This window comes from Stegodyphus dumicola, chromosome X2 (genome assembly GCF_044657685.1).
Source record: "Stegodyphus dumicola isolate Sdum_Otavi_A_Nest chromosome X2, ASM4465768v1".
Lineage (NCBI taxonomy): Eukaryota > Metazoa > Arthropoda > Arachnida > Araneae > Eresidae > Stegodyphus > Stegodyphus dumicola.
Genome location: NC_140781.1, coordinates 123,195,534 through 123,220,492, shown reverse-complemented (window position 1 = coordinate 123,220,492; position 24,959 = coordinate 123,195,534). Strand labels below are relative to the sequence as shown.

General features: G+C 32.7%; 1 protein-coding gene across 3 annotated transcripts in view; it reads left to right on the top strand.

Moving 5' to 3' along the window:
* Positions 1-24,959, top strand: part of DAAM (disheveled-associated activator of morphogenesis-like protein) — a 173,731-nt gene that overhangs the window by 69,427 nt on the left and 79,345 nt on the right. Inside the window, exon 2 of one of the 3 annotated variants that reach the window (XM_035354123.2) lies at positions 16,378-16,449. The exons of the other annotated variants lie outside the window; for them this stretch is intronic. Coding sequence (XP_035210014.2) covers positions 16,378-16,449 — 72 coding nt within the window. The remainder of the gene's footprint in view (positions 1-16,377; positions 16,450-24,959) is intronic. 3 annotated transcript variants of the gene reach the window in all.

Below are 24,959 nucleotides of genomic sequence, written 5' to 3'. Positions count from 1 at the left end.
TAATCAACAAATTTTTTTCGTAGTGATTCATAAAATGTGTCGCTAAGATAAATAACCTCTGCTTCCTTTTTCATTTCTACAAAGTCGTGTGTTGTTTTTCATGCAGATGAGACAACAAGTTTTATCACTTTTTATAGCAATCACTTACGCGAAAGAAAAAATAAAAACCTGAGCTCAGCAGAACAACGTCAGCTAGGCCACTGGGTAAAACAGATGCGTCAGTAATTCGTCCGTAAAATCTCTTTCAGACTTTACGTGTGATGTTGTGCTTCTGAAGGATGATAGCTAAAATGTTCTAGAAAAGAAAAAATAAAAAGGTCTCAAGCCCAGTTGCCTCTTGAGATTTCACAGACGACGTCACAGTTCGTCGACGAACCACAACCATAAATAAGATTAAAAGTACTATTGATGAGAGCTTGCTGGGTGACTTAACAATAGCTCAACTACTGTGCATAAAACTGAAGTGATTCTTTTCGTGCAAAACCGAAAGCGAAGTTGGAAGAGAAAAGCTTCTTGATTGTTAAAATTCCTTATTATTGTCCTTTAATTCTTTACTTGAGAAATGAGATATCAAAATTATCATCTATGAGTCGTTCTATAAACATTAAGAAAGAAGAAGCTGTTTATTTTATTTCGGGAACAAAGCCCTCGTACCTAATCTAGATTACGAAATTTTCATATCTCTACATAACGAAATATATCTTACGTTGCTTTTTTTATGTTTATGTAGTAAAAATATAGTGCGATATCGTTTGTACGTTTTTGCTGACGGCCAGGAAGCAAAATGCCTAATTACAAATTAAATTTAAGTCGGTACTACGAAAACATAATATTAAATATTATTCAAATGTAAAAGTATAAAGAAATAAGCAAATAAAAGTGGTACTTAGTGCTGACAGACAGTGTTCCGTTTTTATTCATTGAAATATATAAATTTTCTGGGCACAAATTTCTTGAAGCGAATATTATATAAATTTCTTTTCGTTTAAAACAGCTGTAAAAAATTCTATTATAGTTACTAAAATGTTATTATATGCATTTAATAACTTGGTAGTATTTAAAATGAAAACCGTTTCGGTAGTTTACTGTTTTTTTAAATTTCAGTTTGCAGCTCAGAGGGTGATATTGAGCGTGATGATCATCTCATTCGACGAAAAGTCCTAGATAGCTTTACAGCCACTCTATCAGCTGTAATAATGTAAGTGTTGACATATGCCATCTGTCAGCCACATGGAGGTAGGAAGTAAGATGGAGTCGCCCTAAGCAAGTTTCTCCGGTACCCTGCTCTGAAGCACCGGCGATCCCTACGTGGTGACCAAAACATTGGGTCATTTACCATTGAGTTCTATGGGATTTGACGCGTTCGGATGTAAATATTTTGTAATTACGTCATAAATATACATATAAATGTATATATTTTCTTTTTCTAAAACACTTTAGAGTCTTAAGTATGTGAAAACAACATATTTTTAAACAACATTTCATTCTGAACGGAATTAAATGCTATACTTTTCACAGGACAGTTTTCTCAGAATGGTTTAATTTGAATGAAATATTTTCACAAGTTTTCGTTAATTACATTAGAAAAAAAAAATTAAGGTAATTCGATTTTATTCGTACAAAAATCGTAAGGTACAAAAATTAAGATCAAAGTTTATTGTATTATTATTATTAAAATTATGCATTATTTCTTTTCTATTTATAGAGCTTCTTTCTAAAATACTTTCTTAAATATGACATGATTTTTTGGCTTCTGAGGCATCTTTTAAATCGAAAAATGTAAGTCAATTTATAATTAATGCTCTATTCGGTTCAGTATAAATTAGAGAATTATTAGGAATTAGCGAAATACTTTAAATAAGTAATTAATAATTCCTAATAATTAAACATGCATTAAATAGTACTTGACTTTCTCTGAACATTTCTGAAAGGGAATAAAATAAGTTTTTTTTTTAAGTATTATTTCAAACTTGTAACTGAGTTATTATAAAATGTAAGGGGAATAATTCTTTTAATTATACTTATCAGGTTTTTTTTTACCCTTCATTTTAACAATACATATTCCAAAACGCTTTATTACGTTCTTAAGTGCGCATCTCATAGCATTTGCTTTACAATAACTTTTAACAGATTGCTTTCCAATACGAACAATTCTTGCTTAAATTGTTTTATAACGTATTTGTCAACAGGATTTCAATTTATGTTTACAATTCAATATTAAGGTTATTATATATTTAGATAACATTTATAATCATTATAAATTAGATACATTTAATAATTAGATTTCTTCACAGCACTTTCACAGTTGTTTATAAGTGAATAAATTCTTCATTTCAAATACATTTATAAATAATTTAATGAATATTTAAGTATTTTGTCAAAGGCAGATACATGCTTTTTGCAAGCACATGCATAAATACCCATACATATTTCCTATTTTTCATTTCAGGCATATGCAAATCTTTAATTTCTGTGCATTCACTATATTTTTCGTGTAAATTAATTTACACTAATTTAGCATACACCCGAAAGTTTTACATAGAAAATATATATGAATATAATTTGAATGAAAATTATAAGTATTATTTTTAATACCCACTCAAAGGTCAGGTTTTCTTCAAAATTCCTCCATGATGGCATCTCTCTCTTTAGGTAGATAGCACTTGCATGCGTTACTCTATTTAATAAAAACTTAATCTAACCTACCTGTCCAATTACAAATATTTTAGCATACATAATTTTATATTTATAAAACGTGTAAGCCCAAAGTAATTATTTTTCAGATATATAAAATTAAAATGATGAGTTTAAAATGAGCAGCAGTAAAGCCTCTCCTCTAAAAAATTTTAAAAGGTACATGTTACAATAATATATGGATGTGAAAAAAATTTGTTTTGTTTAAAACATTTTGACGTTTAAAATAAAAGTAGCGAATACTCTATCAAGGGTATCGAAAGATGTATACAATTTTAAATGTACCGTAAGGTATTTTTCATTCTTTAAGCATAACATATTTCTTAAAATGTATATTTTTGTAGTGCAACAGCTTAGAATTTTATAAAACAAATTCATAATCAAAATCGCTGTTGTTAGTTATCGAAAAATAACCAAGATGTGATTTTTGCGTAAATGTCACTAAACTATACAAATTGCTATAATCCATCACACTATGAATGTTTCTTTCATGCGAAAGTGTCCCTTTTTCGATTTCTATGGAACTGTCGTGTGTCAAAATACTATCAGAATCTTGTCAAGCGAGCTTCTGAATGTAAACAAAGAACACCCCATCTGGTGACCCAAGCTTCAAAGCAGTGCTTCACTTTTTGCGCTGGTTGGCCCCTCCTCCCTTTCCTACCTCCATGGTCAGCCATCTCCCAATAAATAATTTCCAGTTGCCTAATGGATGTAGAGTTGGAAACTTATCGTTTGCTTCCACATTTGTCACCATCGCCTGCGGTTGGGCTGGTACCATATCCGAGTACTTAGAATGGCAAATGGCACGAAATCATCTCCAGTCTCGCTTTAGCTTCAAAATGCAGCAAACCTGTTCCAACAGCCTGAACAAACACAAAGAGCATTATCCCAAAACTCTACTTTAATAATTGTATGCTTTAGTACTACGATAGAGAGATGTACTACTAACTGGAGCCACGTCTCTCTTATTATTACGGCGATATATGTCTTTTTTCCGATAATATATTTATTCCTTTATTCTGAAAATTTTATCAAGCCTCATTATACTACCTTGGTATACGCGACTATAAATTTCAAGAAAATCAAATTATCCTTTCTCAAGCTGCAATTTCATGTCTATTTATTCAGTTTTATTACAAATGAAAGCATTGTATATGCAATTAACTCGCTTACTTGTTCGCATAACTGAAGAGACATTTAAAGCATGTGTGTCATTGACGATTCAGCAGAGCTAGGTACTTTCTGTAAATATCCATGTAGAGCTATTCGGATTTTTTACGGAGCGAGAAACGTCAAAAATTTCGTTATGCCCTCGCCGGCATTCAAACCACGGATCTTTCGATTGCTGGCCGGACGTACTACCCCTTACACCACGAGAGCATTCCTTATATGTAATCCTATCAGTTTCCTGCTATCGTATAATTTCCTTCAAGCTCCATTATGTTAATGTAAAGCCTGAGATTTAAAGATTATCATTTAAATTATGTGTTGAGTAGAGATTAATCACATACGAAAATTATGTGTGTGAAATATACTTTTAAATTTATTTTATAAATGTTTGAGCATTTATAAAATAATTGATCCTACTGTAAGTATTAGACAGAGGCACTGACCAACGCAAAGAAAAATAAATGACAGCTAGATGTAACTGTATTTGTTTTTGTAATCGACGAAAAACTTCATTCCTCTACACTATTTGGTCATCATTTTACAGCGATTTTGTTTTATCTACTGGCACTCTACTCTTTGCCATAGTTTAAATGCAGGTGTGGGTAGTAATTATTATTTAAATTATTTTGTGTCGACAAACAAGTAACATTTGCTGTAACAGTAAATATACAGCACCACCGGGGTAGTGATATGATTTCATGATTCAAGTCATTTTCGAAAATAGCGTAGTATAGGCACAAATCCCCGCTTTTCAATTATACCCTTTTCCCATCTTCTTCATTTACAACAAGAACTGATTTATTCTATGAATGGTCTACTTTTTCAGCTTATTTAGCCATATTTTGCAGATTTAAATGTAAATATTTCTTCATTTTCATGTATTTTTGTATGTAAAAGATAACTTGCGCATCATGTATTCGAAAATGATGCATTATAGTGTATTGCTTACGTTTTCTATGACTGAAATATATTTTAAAATTAAAAATTTGCGACCGCTTCCGATTTTCAGCAATGTTCTGTTTCTTAAATTGTCGAAAAGCAAAGAATGTTTATATTCTGATATTAACTTACAAATAGCAGAGTAAAGTGAATTCCGCAATTCGTGACGCATCATCAAGATACTGAAGCTAATTTTATATATTAACGCATTAGGCTTTAGATCAGAACTGTGATAGAAATTCTCAGATTTAAAAAATAAAAGTCATTTTTCCCTCTGCATTACCAACGCTACTTTGCCGATTTTGATGAATGACTGTTTCCGACATATAAATTACATATCCACCTACAAAATGGTCATTTTACATAGAGAACCGGGTCTGAGATTGCGATTAAATATAGTACTCATCAAAATTATAAGAATCAGTACCTTTATAATGAAGTTACTGATTCTAGAGGCATTAAAGATAACTTCTTTTTCTTTCTTTTAAAGTTCAGCAAAGTGAAACTAATGTTCACGAGAAAATTAAAATATATATATTCTGCTTTGCTAATGCTACAGAATACAACTTCATAAAGATAAAACGGTCGAGTTAGCTGCAAAAATATTTATAGAATTATACAGAATTGTAGATGAATTAAGAGAAAGAATGAATTCCAGGGATCTATAAACGTTCAGAACCTAAGTTCAAATATATATTGACAATTTTTATAGTACCCTAATCCTAGATCACTGAACTCGCGTAAAATTTACTCCGTCACTTGCTCAACTTGTAGGATCAGATACCGATCGGAAAAAATATTATAAACGAAGTTTGTAATCAAATTGCGGTTCGCGAGTCGCGTGCGACTCTTAAGCTTTTAAAATGTGGCTCGTGTATAACAAGCAGTAGTTTTATTTTTGAAATACAGTTTCAGCATGAAACGGAAATCGAGATATGACATGCTTTTATAACAATCAATAATTTCATTTTTAAATTGTATGTATAATAATTTTAAATAATTTCACACTTTGTGCCCTGCGACCTTATTATCTTTTTAAGAAGGGGGAAGGGATTTTGGAACAGCTGAAAATATTTAAGCAACACGCTGCTTTGATGATGTACCTTAAATCTCGCAAGAGGGCTATTATGATTAAAGAAACTTTCAGTGAACTGTGATAATCACTACAGCTCATTGTATAATTTATGTTGCGTCTAAAGACATTGCTGGACTGGAACGATTGGTTTAATTATTGTAATCATAAACAATATTTTGGGTTCATTATTAATATTATTAAATATTTTATGAAATTACAGTAGCTGGGCTCATTAAAATCATTATAGAATATTTTGCTTTCTATAACTGTTATTTTAGGAGGGTGCACAAAGGTTTGAACTTTGTTTTTCTCAGGAACAAACTTTCCCTAATGCAGCGCAAAAGCTACGAGAATTATCTATTGATATGAATTTATACTAAATAACTATATAAATTGTTTAATGCAGTATCACTGTTATATTACTCAAAACATTTCTTTCTATTCAAAAAAGTGCTGTACTGCTTTTAAAAGGATAGGATTATTCCACTTGTAGCTTTTGTAAAATCTTATTGCAGCTTTTCTGTTTACCGCTACTTTTGTACGTAGCTTCATCTGACATAACGTTTAGCCACCGCTGTTATACACAACTGTTCTTGAATGTTTTTATAATATTTTACGAAGCATTTATTATCTCATCATATATATCAGTACTATAACACCTAATACCGCGGAAATCATTATCCCTAAAAGTGTTTATTATGCAATGGAAAAACTAAGGTAAATAGCATCCAATATTCAACACTGTTGTGTTACTGCTGTAAAAATTAACGTATTGGATCATCCCATAAATAATATTTTTAATTGAACTAATCCTGAGTTTGAGGGAGACGGAATAGTGTCCTCCACGAAGACATCTATTACGTGATTACAGAAAATTTCAGCAGAATTTCTCAGTTTGTCAAAATACTAAAAAATTATAAAAACAACGTTGAAACGTGAGGATTCACCTCTTTGAATTCTTATAATTGTAGTCTTGAGAATTATCTATATCTGTTTATATAAAGTATTAAAGCAGATTTTATTCTGCTTAATAACAACTATAATAATAAGGGAAGATCATTTCAAGCAATGGCTCTTTTATAACTTCAGTAATTTCTCATATTTCTTTACAGAAAGCATAGAAGCAAATTTGATTCTCCTTAATAACAACCATAATAACAATGGAAGATCATATCAGTCAATGGCTCTCTTATAATTGCTATATTTTTTCCCCACTGAGTAAATTCTGCTGAAGAGCAAAATACTGATTTGTCTAGAAAAAACTCAGATTTTTCTCTTTGATAGTAGTTGAATTTGACATAGGAAATGACTGAGGCGGAAAACAAACAGGAAGCCATGACTTCCGGAACAGAAGTGCCTATGTGACGATTGAAATACCAGCGCAAGCGTTTGCTCAAAGAGGGAATTTAGAGTTAAAAGGGTTTTAGGGGGATGTCAAAACGTCAAAAGAGAAAGAAATCAGGTTCTCCCGCTTCGAAGTTTAGCTGTCTGGAAAACATGGAAAGGTGCTGAGGTAAAAAAGGATTTCCTGTTTTTTTTTTTTTTTTTTTTCTCGTGAATGAACGATTCCAGATTTGTCTTGAACGTACAGTTTTTATTAATAGTAGAAAGAGATAAAATAAATAGAATTTATATCAACCAAAAGTGGTAAAATCTCGAACTGGAAGAGACAAATTAAAAAAAATTTGAAGCAAAAAATTTAAAAACAAACTAAAATAAAGGTAATTTAATACAAAAGAAAAACAGCAAATAAAAATTAATAAAAGTTGATAATTCCTTGTTCTTTTTCAAGGAAAACCTAAAGGAATTATCAACAAAGCCAAGTTTCTGATTTATCTCTGCATTAATTGCAAAAGGAGAATAATCAACTGAAATTTAAAACAAAAGTAATCAAATGAGAATAAATTAACACAAAATTATTTTTAAAGAAAATTTAAAAATATTTTTAAATTTTTAAAAAATATTCGTTAAGATACATACCGACGTGACTCGCAAACATGTACTTAATAGAAACAAAATTAAAAAAATTTGAGAAATAAAAAAAATTAAAATTTTGAAACAAAGGAACAAATTTAAAAGGATTAAAAATTTTAATTTTAAAACAAAGGAACAAATTTAAAAGGATTAAAAATTTAAATTTTAAAACAAGGGAACAAATTTAAAAGGATTAAAAATTATAAGTAGTAACTTCGGATACCGAAGAGGTAGAATTGTTTAAATTAACTAAGAAAAAGAAAATTAGGAAAACCATAATTACAGAAAAGGCAAAATAAAAGGGGGGGCTTTTTCTTAATGCCCTGTGAGTTACAGGTGCTAAATTTGCTTTCTCAACCAAAAGTTATTAAATTTCTTCTGGTTCGTTTATAGGATTCTTAAGAAGACACCAATGTTTCCGTACTGGTTTACCGTTATGTTTGAGTTTCATATACTTTTTCCCACTTAACAACTTGGCCTTGAAATTTACACTTCCTTAAAGCATTCCTCGTCGATTATGGAATTTAAGACTCACCGCAATATTTCTCAAATGCTAAAGCTGGTTTAAAAACATTTCTATTTGGTTAATAAGATTTTGCTGTCACTGATGTTTCTTATTTCTTTATGTCTAACAACCCGAGCATTATTTTCTACAGATGCATTTTGAAAGACTAGGAAATTATACCAAGCATCGTTAATTTTCAAACTTTTTTTGTATTCATTTCTGGAACTGATACTTCATTTTACGGTTATCAACAGTCAGACTTTTTAGACTGTTATCAAACTCACGTATATTCTAAGATCTCGAAATTAAAAATCAAATTTTTTGTCTAAAACATTAGTTAAGACTATCCTTCAGATTACTAAAAACCTTCGGTGCCTTTCTTTCACAGATATCCAAATACTCTTTTTTTTAATGCACAATTTGTTTACTCAAAAATTAACTAAAGATGTAATTATTACATAAATTTACAATTCTACATCTTAATTATATACAACAGAAAATTAATGTCCATATTTCTGAAGCGTATTTTATCGCTTTACTTTGGTTTGATTTATTTGATTATGACAATGCACTCGAGGGTTATCTGCCAAAATGGAGGGATGCCTTCGTGGAGGACTTTCTAAGGGTTTGGTTTGGTTTATTGAGATTTTGGCAAAGCAAACTCGGCTATCTGCCTAAGGGGAGGGATGCCTTCGGGGAGGACTTTCTAAGGAAAACTAGCTCGTATACACGTTACACATGGGGAAAACCACGAAAACGCCCATGCAGCCAGCGCGTTCGCGGAATTCGAACCTCGGACCGAACTACCAGTGTTCAGCGACTTTACCGCTCGGCCGCTGGTGGGCCCGATTTTCTAAGGGAAATTGGTTCGTACGTTACATACATACGGAAAATAAATACGTTAATAATACGTTACACATACGGAAAACCACGAAAACCCTCATGCAGTCATTCCGTTCGCGGGATTCGAATCTCGGACCGTTATCAGTGTTCAGCAACTTTACCGCTCGGTCGCTGGTGGGCTTTATCGCTCTAGAATTTATTAATAATCGCTATACATACATATGTATATATATATATATATATTGTTGCCATAACGTTGTAATATTTTTCTGAATGCACATAATTTTTTATTCTCCAAACAGGTGCTATATTTAGATATGTTTATATTTTTGTGTAGATTTGTTTAGATTTTTGGCATGTTAGATTTTTGTGCTGTATTAGATTTGTTTAGGATTGTTACAAACAAAGATCTGGAAAACTAAAGGACTTATTGCCAGCATTAGAACTTTTATTTATTTTCGATAGCATAAAAAGGCGCTAGTATTAGGGGAAAAAATCTGAATGCTTTCAGATTTATATTACGTCCAAAAGGGCGTTTTTTTAATGCTTTGTGTGTTACCTTTATTGATTAAATATCATGTTCTTTGCACTTAAAACGCAAAAATTCAATTCAAGAGCAATATCACAAAATATTTAAAAACGGCATATCTTTAGAATTTCCGATACATAGTTTCGCGCGCTGGAGATAAAAGTGTTTTTTTTTTTTTTTTTTTTTCCTTATAGTGTTGCCATTGCTCGCTTTGAAATCGTTGCGTTTGTTAATCAAAAATTCTTTAAAGTTTTACACAAAATTTGAAATAGGTGATAAAACAAATTCGAAAATCAAAATTCGAGCTCATGTTCGGTTGGAGAACAACGTTATTCAAAATTTGATGGCGTTAGGTACCATTGTTTCTTCACAATGCGAGAAACATTCATCATGCATGCAGATTCTTCATTATTTTTTCCCTTTAAATGTAATACATGGTGATAATATTTGGTGGCAACAGTTTGAAAAGTGTATCGACGTAAAATGGCGTTTTGAAATTAATAGCCCTTCAGGGTGAACAACTTTGGACTAAAAAGATTTATTTAATAAGTCATTCTATCTGGACTTCTTCATTTGGTAACAAGTACTTTTTATACAATGAGTGTCATAAATAAGATAGGTTTCTAATACCGCAGGATAGGGAGATTGTAAGTTTCTGATTCTACATCACCAAGTACAATAGTACAGATTCAGTAAGTTTCTGATTCTACAATTGTACTTATTACATACGCCAAGTACAATTAATTTATTTTTAATTAATCTAAAATAAAATTTAATGGTCGTGATGAAATTGCCTAGTAACTTAGTGATTTGCATGCCTCTCTTTATACTTTTTTTTTTTTTGAAAATTTATTTAACACTTTATGATCAAGCATTTTTTAAAACATTTTATCGCCTTTTTTAATCAATTTTTAGCACTGTGTTTTCATTTAGTGATAAAATTCTGTCTTTTACGAATTGAAGATCTGAAACACGAGAGCACGTGGTTACCAATCGACGATGTGTAAGATCTTTATCTCAGACAATGTAATAGATGTTACTCATCAAGTTAACGAAGTGAATTTATTTTTTCTGGGCTTCTTAATAATATTGACATTTTACAACAGTACTACCGTATTTATGCGAATCTAATGCGCCATCGAATCTAATGCGCATCCCCATTTTAAAACTTTAAATAATAAAAAAATTGTTTGTCGGCGAATGTAATGCGCATCAATAATATGAGGTATTTATTGAATCTTATTTTATACAACAATGGATTTGTATATAAACTATCAATTAATGGTATGATAATTTTATTTAAATTTAGATACCATATTTTATACAACAATGGATTTATACATAAAGTAGTAGAACATAGAATTAACCTATTAGTGGGCAATTGTTATGTGAAACAATCACTGTTAATTACCACTACCGTATATACGGTACCTATCGTAAAATATGAACATGAAATAAATCGTAACATTTCTATCTAGCTAACAGTTTCTACAATTAGTGATTAATAGTAAACGTCTTTATTCACTGTTTTCATCACTGGAATCCTCGCAGCTCTTTTCGTCAGACGCAGATTCATTTCTTTTTGCCTCATCATCATCATCGTCATCCTCGGCGTTCTAGAGCTCGTCATCTTCACTGCCATTCAATGCATTTGAAATGCAGCATTTCTTGAAAGATTTCACAATCTTTGGTGCTTCGATGCTTTTCCAGGCAGAAGAAACTCAGTGCAACAATGTGCGGTGCAGCACGCTTAATTTTTCCTGTCGGGGTCAATTCGCGGTCATCGGCGAACTTTGCACTCGAATCTAATGCGCCATCGAATCTAATGCGCACCCCAATTTTGAATACTACATTTGGCCAAAAACGATGCGCATTAGATTCGCGTAAATACGGTATTTTTTACCATAAACAGAATAAATAAAGTACATTTCAAATACCTTATAATATATCCTTTGTGAAATTTTTAACTCTACTCTTTCTGCACACTATCATCTGCATCCAAAATAAAATCGAATGTTGACGATGAAATTTTGTAATAACACACACCTCTTGATATACTCCTTGCGTCATCCTGTTTATATACTCTTTGCTTTAATTTTATTCAAATTTCAATGTACAGAATTTAAAAAATTTTCTCTTTATACCAATTTACATTTAGAAAAGAAACGTAGAAAAGAGCTCTGAACATTTTAAAGTTGAAATTCTTTTTGAACTAAGTTTTAAATATAAGAATAAAGATTTAGTTTTTTTGAGCTGGCAACAGTAAATAGTATTTTTATTGACGAAGAGATCGAAATATTTATGAATCTTTTATACATAAAAATTAATTTTTTTTTTAATACTAACAGCTTCCTTCCTAGTGTTAGGCAATAATCTGAAATTTTCATTGCAAGTATTTAAGTTTCATTTAATCATAAACCAACCTCATTTTATGCAACTAAATGATTAATTTATTTTTTATTGAAATGCAAGAAAATAACATATAACGTCCTCCCCCCCTCGGAAAGAGAAGGTTGTAGAATTTAGGAAAGTATTACGTTGTGAACAATATCAACCGATCTATAATCACTCTGGAAACTAGCGCCGTGGGGAAAGGCGCATTGTTGGGAAAATAACGTACAGATCTACGCTACCCCTATAAAATTTGATTTCCTTTCAGCCGTCCCCTTTACCAGCTTACCTCCCAGTGACTCATCCTATTAAGGGGCGTCCAGACCCTACTATGTGCAACGAGACCCTCAGCGTACTTCATAGAAACCATTTAAACATTTTAATAACACTTGCGTACCCCAAGTTTTCTATTAGGGAAAACTGCAGCTGTGGTGTATATTCATTCTCTCGGCTTTACTGATAAATAGTCTGGGAGAGACATTAAATCTGCTTAACCGGTTTGCTATCATCTGTAGTATATTTTTGTTGATTTTGCGTCAAATTATAATTTCATGCTTCTGTGAAACATGAGAAAGCATTATCTGAAAAACTGACATATATTGTTGATATGCTACAAAAAGCATTACTCTTTTTCTTTCATTTCTTTTTCTCTTCTTTCTTTTTTAGTCCTCCCCCAATGCAAGAATTTTAGTACAACTTTAGTACAATTTTCGTGAATAATTTTTATTTAGTCTTACATACATTTTAGTATGTAAAGTTAAATAACAAATTTTTGTTGTGCAATAACATTTTTTACTAGGAAGACATAACTGAGAAAATAATTTTAACTCCTATTCATCCTTCGTTAACTGGGAAATTGTTCCGACAAGCATTTGGCAAGAAAATCAGTTAGGTTTCTCTTGATGGTTTATGTGCAACTGAGTAAATAATCGAGGTTGATGATCGCAGATAAAAGCCTGAAATTTGTTTACTAATAAGTTGCATTCTATTATTAAAGTAGACTGCTTGTTTCGTTCTTGTCAGTAATACATTTTACTTAATAATTAAAGAAAAGAATAAAAAGAAAATGGTTGTGAAATTGTCAGTAGACATTTACTCTTAGCCCAGCGATTTCCAAAGTGTGGAGTGCAGTATCTGCACTCTTTAGAGTAGTGCAATAGTTAACTGGTGCTAAGTTTTGCTGGTGACGGTTTTTGTGGTTTCTGCCCATGTTTTATGTGAGCTAGTTTCCTTTTAAGCAGAGCCTTCTCGTGCTTTGCCGTAACCAAGGCAATCAAAAATACAAATTTCCTAATGAGTAGGGCAATTTTTTCATAGCAAAGGTCACAGAAAGTTTTAAGTATTATTTTTTTTGAAACTATAATTGTATATAAGAACATTTAGCCCACCAGCGGCCGAGTGGTAAAGTCGCTGAACACTGGTAGTTCGGTCCAAGGTTCGAATCCTGCGAACGGGCTGGCTGCATGGGTGTTTTCGTGCTTTTCCCCATGTGTAACGTGTATACGAGCCAGTTTCCCTTAGAAAGTCCTCCACGAAGGCATCCCTCCCCTTAGGCAGATAGACCTTGAGGCTTTGCCGTAATTGAATAACTTAACATAACCTAACCATATATGAATATTTACCCATATTTACGAATTGATTCATAATTATAAATCAAATATTTCTAGTTTTACATATTTATTTATTATTACTTCAATATTAAGTTCCTCCCCAGGAATTTCTCTTCTTAGCCGTATTTATTTCATAGCATATCTATGCATGCCCGTTTCGGGGTCTTTCTAATACTGGCAAAAAAAAAAAAAACTATGTTCATATTTCTTGTTGATCAGTAGTAGACTCTGGATGTAAAGAACTAAAGTTTATGAGTAATTGCGCAGTGTAGAGCGATGCGACAATTAAATTTATTTTGCTGGCGAGCAGTATAGTTTTACCAAAGGTAAATGAAAGATCTTACACATCGTTAATTGACAGCTGCATTTATGTATAATACATAGAATTATATCGTTAATTTAAGATAAGAATCAATATTATTCTGAGATGTAAAAAATATACTTATTAATATCTAATAATCGAGCAAAACAAGCTATAGAAGTTGTATGGCTCATAAGATTCTGCCAAGAAATTTGATGTTAAAAAAGAAACATAGCTAGAGCCTGGGTGTGGTGTTGTAGCTTGCTAAAATGCTACGATTACATTTTCAGAATTTGCATTTGGCTTCATATTTCTAGTATGACTCAATACACAATTCTGGTTACATTTCTGTCGGCAGGCATAGACCATTAATTTTATATTTTGTTAGGATGCAAAACGTCTTCCTATTTCAAATACTACAACATACTAAAATTGTGTGTCGCCAATCGTTTCCTAGTGATCACTTCTCATTCTGAGAACAATTTGCTTAACTTTCAACAAAAAATGGTTTTTATAAAATTAATTTCCTTATTTCTGTTTAAAAATCGATAGTTACATGCATAGATAAAAGTAACCTTACAAAATAAGCTATTCCTATTTTTGTAGTTGAGAAATTTTAGTGTGGAAATGCAAAGTTACCTAATGTACTGCATGTGTGAAGAAATAAAGAGTCACGTAGAAAATGACGGACTTAACAGAGAAAAAAAAAGTCTATGCATGGATTATGTTTTAAGTTAGGAAAGCTCTTCAAAAGCTTCCGTTTCTAATAACAGTGACTAAAAATAGCCGTGAAACAATTTAGCCGCGAGCATAACAACTCAGCGATTTTATCTCGTTTTTTAAATTTTTTGTATTAACCCCCCCCCCTCGCAAAAAATACAGAACCTTTTTAAACTATGATTTATTAATTTTAGCAAAAGGATAATAAGCTGTAAAGTTTAGAATTGTTTTTTACCTTCTAATACAACAAGCTTTTAACCTTTTTTTTTGTGTATGTGTGTGTAAATCCGTGAATGCAAACAGCGTAAATGTTATGCATCTACAATACAGGGATAATCCTAACATTTGATCAAACTATGTTGTGACAAACATTAAAAACGCCATAGGAAATGTTCTGCTTTTCAAATAACTACTTCCTTTCACTGGTTTTCTATATTCTTTTATAGCGTTAAATTTAATACATATTCGACAGATATTTCACAGACTGTAACCAATCACGTCAGACAATATGTTATTCTGCTTGCATGCTTAATTAAACAAGGTTGTAGATCACGGGCTAAGCCGATAAATTCTTATCTTGAACGAGTGAAACACCAGTAAATTCAGAGAGTTTTAAACACAATAAGCATGTTAAATGGGAGTATTTTCTCCCAGGTATAGTACGCGTTCCAAATTGCTTTTCGTTTCAGCTAGAATGAGATAACAACTGAATTTATTTTAAAATTAGCATGCTTCTTCGTCTTTCTGCATTTGTTTTGTCAGTCACCTAAAATATTTATAATTTGGCAGCCATATCTAATACAAGCTAACAAACACAGGCGACACATCTATAACCTAATTATTAGTTTATACCTGCAAGAGCGTTTCTCTCTTTCTAAGTGAGCATATTTCTTAATGCAACGTTATATTTACAAGAGTGGTAATGAAGCTGATATTTTGGTATCACATTATCGTGTTTCTGGTACTTAACGTGTTAGAGCAACTAACTTGTCGCATAGCGATTTTTTATAGAGAGAAAAGAAAGATGACTCGTAACTGCAAAGAATTATTTGTTAATTTCATATATATTTTACATTATAATTTGTATTTATACTGAAAATCAATACAGATTTTTAAAATGTTATGTTGCAAAATTTTAAAAACATATTTAAAACAATGTTTCCCTTAATGACTTTTGAAGTAATTTTATTAATGCAGAAATTTTAGTGCAGTTTCTTCCCCTGCAGGCGAATCTCACGAGTGTCTATTTTAAAACTGGATTTAAGATAAAAAGTATAACAGTTTTGTCTATAAAAAACATTAAATTGGAAAACAACAAACACAACACATACGAAAATGCCGACATTGCTTGTTGAAACTTAAGAATTATGCGTATTCTGAATATTTTAGCAACCTTCTACAAGATAGTTGCGCTAATACGTAAATACCGTAAAACTGAGTGTTCATAAATATGTACAGTACGCAATGAGGAAAGAAATGTTTGCTTTTATATCTAAACCGAATAAAAGTAATGTTATCATTAGAATATGCTAAGGCATACTTTTGGGTACTTACATATTAGCGCAACCACCTTGGTGCAATTTGGCGACTTTTTAAAGACGTACAGATAATTTGATGAATTTTCAGTTTGCAGCTTACAATGGATATGGTTATCTAAAGAACTGTCATTCGCATGATTGCCAGAGTTTGGCGACTAAGGTGAGTGCGATAACAAAAATTGGTACTTAATGTATATTAATTTTACCGGCAAATTAATGTATATTAATTTTATATTTAATGTATATTATATTTACTTTTTGTATTTTTACCGGCAATATTTATTTATTTATGATGTACAGTAGACTCCCGATAAACGGGCAATATCAGGAACAGCATCCATGATTAATTCAAAATCGCGGCTGGTAGGTCGACTGGGGTTTGAATCCCGGCAAACGCGTGGCCGTTTTCATGGTTTTCCTCATGTGTAACGTGGATGCTTGTTTCTCTTAGAAAGTCCTCCACAAAAGCGTCCCTTTCTTTAGGCAAGTAGCCATCATGGGCTTTGCCATAGTCAAATAAACTAAACCAAACTAATAAAAAAAACCTGGTTTATCTCACAGCAGTTAAATAAAACTCGGGAAAGAGGAATAACCCACTTTTAACAATCTAACTGAATTTTCTATCAGTTTAATCTGGAGGAATAGTTTATTGATTTTGTTAATAAAATCAACATTGAAGACAAGAACAACATGTTTCAAAACAGAAAAAACAATGTTGTTTAAATATTTCAGACAAAAATATTTCAGTACTGAAAAAAAAGTTCATTTAATGGTTACCTAATTATGAAATGTAACAATATAGTTCTGCTAATATAAGTTTCGTAAGTGTCTTACTGCATATCACTTTTTTAAAGTTAATAATTCAATAAAATTTTACGATCCAGTATTCGTTTTTGTAAACAAACGAAGCTTCTAAGTTTCCTAAAATGGAAATAATAATGGCAATACTACAGTGATATAATACATAACATAGTAGTAACACAGTGGTAAAATTGTAGTTCACAGTTATGTATGCATTTTATTCAATATTTGTATTTTAATTTTAATTTACAGAAATAATATAATTTATAAAATTAAAGATTACATTATGATGAATGCCACAAAATGATTCCATACATCGTATATACTCGTTAAATAATCGTCATAAGATCTAAATCTTCTCTGCTACTTCTAGTCCATTTTACTTCAGAATAAATTCCTTTAATTTGCATTATTTTAGTTTATAATGTACTTCACAAAATTATTCTATACACGGTATATGCTCTCTAAATATTCAGTATAATATCCGAGTCGATTACAGTATCTCTACAAATAATTTGTTTGATTTGCATTGCTTATTATGCCATTCACAATTTTTTTATTATGCTGCTTATTTTTTTATTATACTGTTTAAATGATCAGCATAAAATTCGATGTAACAAATTACTATGCTTTAAGATTGTTTATGCTATGTTTTAAAATTAAGCAAGATTAAGATGCTATGTTTTAAGATTAAGCAAGATTGAGATGCTATGTTTTAAGATTAAGCAAGCCTTGAATCAAATAGATATGCAATCTACACTGACCTCCAAAAGTTAAAGAACAGCATGTTTTTCAAAACTTACCATTTCAAAAATGTCAGTAACATTTAAATTCACAGTTTAGATGCATGATAGTAATGAAGTTTAAGAAAATATATGCAAAAACAGTAGCTAACACTTTTATTTTATAGAAATAGAATTTGGGGAATAAATGCAGAAATTGTAAGTTTCGTTCACAATTGTTGATCTTCAACAGCAGTTTCGTTGACAGCATTCAACAGAGTCTATCAATGTCCAGAAGCAGTCGTTTGCGCGATTTGTTGAGGTGGCGGGTGATCGGATGGATGAGGATGTCACAAGCTGATGCTGGTAGACATCTCATTGTCTCTCGTAGTGTAGTCTGCGACTATGGAATTAGTTTGAATCCGAGGATTATGTGTCTAGAAGACATGTTCCAGCCAGATCAACAGTTACAACAGCTGCGGGAGACCGTTGTTTAGCTCTTTTGACCTGAAGGAAGAGCAACATTTCTGTGCCTCAGCTTATGGCAGATCATTTAGTGGCAACAGGAACAGGAATCTCAGTTACTACAGTGCACAGACGCCTGCAAAATATAGGTCTGCATGCAAGATGACCTGTTGTCTGTGTGTCTTGGACATAGAGATCTCCGTTTATGTTGGGCAAGAGAACATGTATCCTGGATCAGTCAACAATGGGCGTCTGTTCTCTTCTCAGACGAATCCAGGTTCTCACTGGAGCGTGATTCAGATCGTCAGCTAATCTGGAGAGAACAGGGCACCAGATACATCCAATCCTACATTGTGGAAAGACGCAATTACAGAGGTGGTGGAATAATGGTTTGGGCTGAGATCTCTCTACAACACCTGCGGGAGACCGTTATTTAGCTCTTTCGACCCAAAGGAGGAGCAACATTTCTGTGCCTCAGCTCATGATAGATCATTTAGTGGCAACAGGAATCTCAGTTACTAGCACAGACGTCTACACAATACAGGTCTGTCTGCAAGACGACCAGTTGCTTGACCACTGACCTGCATGTGTTCCATGTAGGAACGTTGACCGATGTGAGATATCGAGATGAGATTCTTTCAGTATGTTCATCCATATGCTGCTGCTGCTGTTGGTACTGTATTTCTTCGGATGAGCGATAGTGCGCCATTCCACCGAGCTCGGGTTGCTGAATAATATCTTGAGGGTCACTGTATGGAGTGGATGGAATGGACAACTCAGTTCCCAGACCTAAATCCTATAGAGTATCTTTGGGACTATCTTGGAAGACAGGTTGCTGCTTAAAGTCCTCCTCTAATGTCGTTAGATGAGCTTGAACAAGGAATACTCCATGCCTGGTCGTTACTTCCCATTTCACTGGCCGACAGCTTAATTGACAGCATGGAACGTCGATGCCACCAATGTATTGCAGCTAGGGGTGGAGACATTCCTTATTAGAACCCATTTTTATAATGTTACCACCACATATTTCCTAAAAAAAACTGTAATGTACTGTTTCTCCAAATTTTCCTGTAACTGCATTTCTCTGCCAAGCATGTAGTTCTTTATTGCAATTCATGTATATGTTGAATTTTAAACACATTCTATGTCGCATTCATTAAAGAACTGTTTAGTGAATATGTCCTCTAAATTTATTGTTTCTATGTTGCTTCCTTTTCAAATCAGGTATAAAAAACATGCGGTTCCTTAACTTTTGGGGAAAGTGTATTTTAAACATTCGTTTTCATGTACAGGGTGATTCTAAATTGCTTTTACAAATTAAAAAGGGTGATAGTACTCATCCAGATGAGCAATAATTACCACAGAACATAGATAACCACAGAACCTCTTTTCTGCCTGTCAGAGTGGTCGCAGTCCACTCTGAGAGGCAGAAAAGAGGAATATTAGAATTCCAACCTGACCTTACGACAGTGTTGGGAGAGCGAATGAACAAGACTAAAAGTTGCACAATCAGTTTAGTGGAAACCTCAGAGTGCGCAAAACGGATAAAACCGAAAACTTGGCGTTCGAGTGTTAATTCGAGCTCAGAATTTAATGGCAAACACTCAGATGCACATCTTTGGCTGGCAAGGTCTCAACCTCGCAAACGTTTGGAACAAGTTAATTATCTAAATTATTAAGGGTTAAATTATCTGTTAGGGTGAAACAACTGCTACCTTAATATCAAGTATCCAAGGTAGCAGTTGTCCCCCCTTCGCCATTTTCTATCCTGGACTTTACTGTGCTGCTCTAATTCTACTTGCAGTCTTCTTTGGGACACGAAGTTCTGACAGCTGGAGCACTGCATGAACTTTTCATGCTAATCTCGGCATACAGCGGAAGTTGAGGTTAGTCGATAATATTCAGCCCTTGATTAGCTAATTAACTTGTTTTAATCATTTGCGAGGTTGAGACCTTGCCAACCAAAGATGCGCATTTGAGTGTATGCCGTCAAAGTCTGAGCTCGAATTAACACTCGAACGCCGAGTTCTCGGCTTTATCCGTTTTGTGCGCTCTCTGTGAGTTTTCACTAAACTCACTGTGCAACTTTTGGTCTTGTCCATTCGCTTTCCCAACACTGTTGTATGTTCAGGTTGGAATTCTAGTATTCCTCTTTTCTGCCTCTCAGAGTGGAATACGACTTTATGTTCTATGGTAATTATTGCTCATCTGGATGAATACTATCACCCCTCTTAATTTATAAAAGCAATTTAGAATCACCCTGTATAATCAATATATCCTTCAAACTTGTACAATGCCAGATACGTTATGCAATAACTTGGGTTGGTTGATTATTTGAATATAAAACACACAAGGGTTATCTACCGTTATGGGTGGAATTTCTAAGGGAGCTCATATTTACCTTACATATGGAGAAAACCACAAAACCACCCATGTTGCCAACTCTTTCGTAGGGATTTGAATCTATGTTGAACGGTGTTCAGTGGTTTTAACCGCTTGGCCACTAATGGGCGGCGATAAATTGGGATGTAATAGAACTTAAATTAAAAATTCACGTATAAGTTTTCCCTCAAACACATCTGATTGTTAAAGTAAAATTCAAAATTGTTCATAAATTTTTCCTGGATGGAAGCGTTTGATAATCTAAGTTTCTTGCCTAATAAATAATTCCATAATAAATATTCTTATGAAATTTTATTAGTTTATAAGTTTTAGAAATACGTGCCCAAGAATTTCATTTTTAAAGCTTTACTTTTTTTCCAAGAATAAAATCTTTTATGTTTCAACGACTGATCGAGCTCTTGTTAACTTAATTTATCGAGTTGTCGGTCTGCACTACAGTGTGAACAGTATCTACTGACGTACTACCTTAAAAGACTGAAAAAGCTAAGGGAAATTTCCTGTGGTTTGCATTTTATTTTCATTTGTCATAGCTAATAATGTGACTTTTCCGAAGGTCAGCTTAATGTTAGACATAACCTTATTCATAAGTTCCATAAAGAACACACACGTAATTTATTTGCACTGAACAAACACCAAAATATAGAACTTATAACATTTGAGATACTCCCTTTAAACTGACTCTGATTCACTTGAATTCTGCTTTGGCTGCCTATGCTCACTCACTTCTGTTCAAACGTGTATCTTAAATTACCACTCAGTATTGATTAGCACAACTATTAGAAAGAATGATACTTATATATGCTGACTACTGAATATATTTGTTGACTGCTGAATCCTTCGTCGTAGAAAAATTACAGTAATTTACATCCATTAAGTTACAGACGCTGCTTCTAGAATGAGTAATTCCGTCCAAAACCGAAAACATAGACTTAATTGATCAATTTACTATAAATCATTCTAAAAGCAGATAATTTGCCTGTTTGATGCTGCTGTAGTTTTTAGGTAGTTCACTAGCTCACCTATCTCTTTAAATAAACTGTTTTTGTTAATAAATATTGCCACTTAAAAAGTTTCTAACATTCTGGCCTTTCAAAATGTCCTCAAGAATATTCAACTGTATTTTATTCCTCATTACATGAGTCGCTTTCTTTTTTCTTGCCAGCTTATTCTACTAACTAAATTACATAAACGAAAATATCAAATTTTAAATCAAAAACTGTTGTAAAGGAACTGTAGTTATGCGTGTTGATCTGTACAGCTGTAGATATCCTGTTCATCAAAAATTATGATTTCAGGCAGGTATACCAAATAATTTTTAAGGAGATAAAATATTAGTTTCGCCAATGTAAAACTTAACAAATGGAAGAAAAACACGCTAATTTTAAAATTAGGAAAAGTGCAAGACTTTGCTAGGCATTATTAGGTTTTCACAGGAACTCTCTTTGTTTCCAAGGAATCTGACCGTGATCCCTCTTCTACAAGAAACGAAAACAATCTAGTTTTCTAAATACGTACAACATATTCTCCCAGAAGAAGAGGAAAATAATTGTCGGTTCTTTAAGGAACAGAATATTTTTGTTCTTTGTAGAGGGTGGACCAGTGTCAAATTCCCTTAAAATAGATAGAGGTTTTCTACTGTGTTAGCCAGTCGAAGGTTGAATTTTGCGTAATTTTAAATTAGTGTTAGAATTGCCTTAGGTTTTGATATGCAAGGATTTCTGTGCGGTCAGTTTAACAGAAAAGTGCATTTTTATTTATTTTCTTTTCTTTTAAGGTATAAAATTCCATAGAAAGTCATTAAAATCATTTATATAACATTTATAGTATATAATTTATATAACATTTATAGTATATATTAGGTTTTGATATGCAAGGATTTCTGTGCGGTCAGTTTAACAGAAAAGTGCATTTTTATTTATTTTCTTTTCTTTTAAGGTATAAAATTCCAAAGAAAGTCATTAAAATCATTTATATAACATTTATAGTATATATATAATTACGTAAATAGAACTTTCAAAACATCTTGCTCAACTGCTTTTGTATGCACTTTCTTTTAACTTAGATAACGTTAAATCTAGCTTCAAAATATAATGGTAATTAGTTAGATTAATTTTAAAGAAAAAGTTGTTATTGTCTTGTCCCTATATTTCATGGAAAAATGGTTGCCAAAGCCTCAACGTGGTTGGACTTCTACTTCCACGCCAATTTTGACGGAAAGCACCCGGGAAATAGTGCGAGGGTCTCCCACCCCTCTCCCCTACCCCTAACACACGAGAGGACTTTTGGCTCGCCATATATTTACAGTGCCCCCATACCGCAAAGACACTATACATTTACAAACATCCATGCCTTCTTCGGGATTCGAACCCGGGCCCTTCGATAACACAGTAGGCTCTCCTAACCACTATACCGTCTGGACGGCTAAAGAAAACGTAAATGTATTGGGCTTGAGAGACTGTGTCACCATTATACGAACACTTCCTCCTTTTGGAACTTGTAGTTGTTTAAAAGAATATGTTATTTCAAGTTACGCAGAATAGAATTTAGTTCTTCGAATGTTAATAAATATGTCATCCGTTTCAATGCGCAATTTCTTCAGCACACCTTACTAGGTTCCTTGAGCACGCCACTCGTCACTGTCCATCTCTAGGAAACAAATATGTATGAAAGTAGAAAAAACTTTTCTGCTTTCTTTTACTGCAGTTTAACTGCAAAAAATGCTCATAGCAGATAAAGGCAACAGATTTTTCTGTTCATGAAATCGCAGCGACAGCTTTCCTAGTTGAAGCAACTGCAAGGCTTCTTTAAATTGAAACCTGTAAGTTATTAACGGCTCTTCCAGAACTATGCTTCGATCCATTTAGATCTTTGGCAAGATGCCAAAGCAGATAACTGTTTCCATAGCAACGCTTTACCTTGACTGTAACAGGTAAAAATTGTATTCTGAATTCAGTAGGAATTGAATTAGGTATAATATTCATCTAAATGTAAAGTTACAAATAAATATAATACTGAGGACTTTACGCAGTGGTACCATGACATGGTAATTTTTTCATCTTAAATCTTCCTGAATGTGTTCTTTTCCTCAATCAAAATTACTATTTTTTCCTTAAAAAAATATTCACGCAAAATAAGTATTTTGAAGCAATCTTAATAGTCATATAACAGTCAGGGTGGTATATATCATCTTGGAGGATGACTTTAGAAGTTGCTTTTACTATAAAATTCCTGTTAGCATTCAAGCATATGTAAAACTACAAAGCGATATTCACAGTTATACTAGGCCACCAATAACCGAGTGTATAACACTGCAATACACTGACAACTCATTCCGAATTTTACCACGAAGAACGTGTTAGCTGTATGGGCGTTTTCGTGGATCACTCCATATGTAACGTGAATACGAGCCAAATTTCATTTGGAAAGTCCTCCACGAAGACATCTATTTCCATAACCGTCGCGTATTTTTCCATAATTCAGTTAACAGCAACTTCGTTTTTAGTACGAAGAACAAAGGAAGAATACTGAGAAAAAGTCCTGTAAATGAAGAAGAGCTAGATAATCTTTCAATTCATTTCTCAAACCTTCTTTTATGCAGTGCATTTTCTTAGTATTAGGACTGAATTTTTTCAGTCAGTCCCAACGGTCCTGCCAAGTAAAAATTAATAGCAGTGGTTACTAGGCATGCTCCAAGCTCTTTATTTCCCTTTAAAATATAGTCTCTTTATGGAAAGGAATATATTTATTTATTTATTTAATTGTTTTATTAATTAATTTAATTTATTGTTTGTTTGTTTTAATTTATGCCCCGGTACGTGTTGTTGGAGATTCAAAGTCTGAAAAACTAAAAGTAATTATGATTTGACTGAAACAGCAAAACAGTAATCCCAATAATTTTTAAGCGCATCATTCCCAGCGATGAAGGTTTGGGTTTTACATATAATCAAAAAACAAAATAACAACCATTTTGATGAGCAAGGGAAAATTCACCTTAGTCTTCCTCCTACCGAGGCTTAAAATTTTGTATTCATTTTGATATAAATGAATTTGAATTTTATATTCATGTTGATTATTTTCGGGTAAGGGGATATTATTGGAAGGGAATAATTCGCAAGATATTTCTGCTTGAAGGGAAAGACGGTAGACTCCACATTGTAGAAAGGAGTAATAGATCCGATTTCCTAAAGGAATTCATTGCACTGAGCAAGAAATAGCTGGATCAGGTAAAAGATTTTAGCTCCCACTATTCACATTGTAACTATCGTCAAGCTTTTGACTG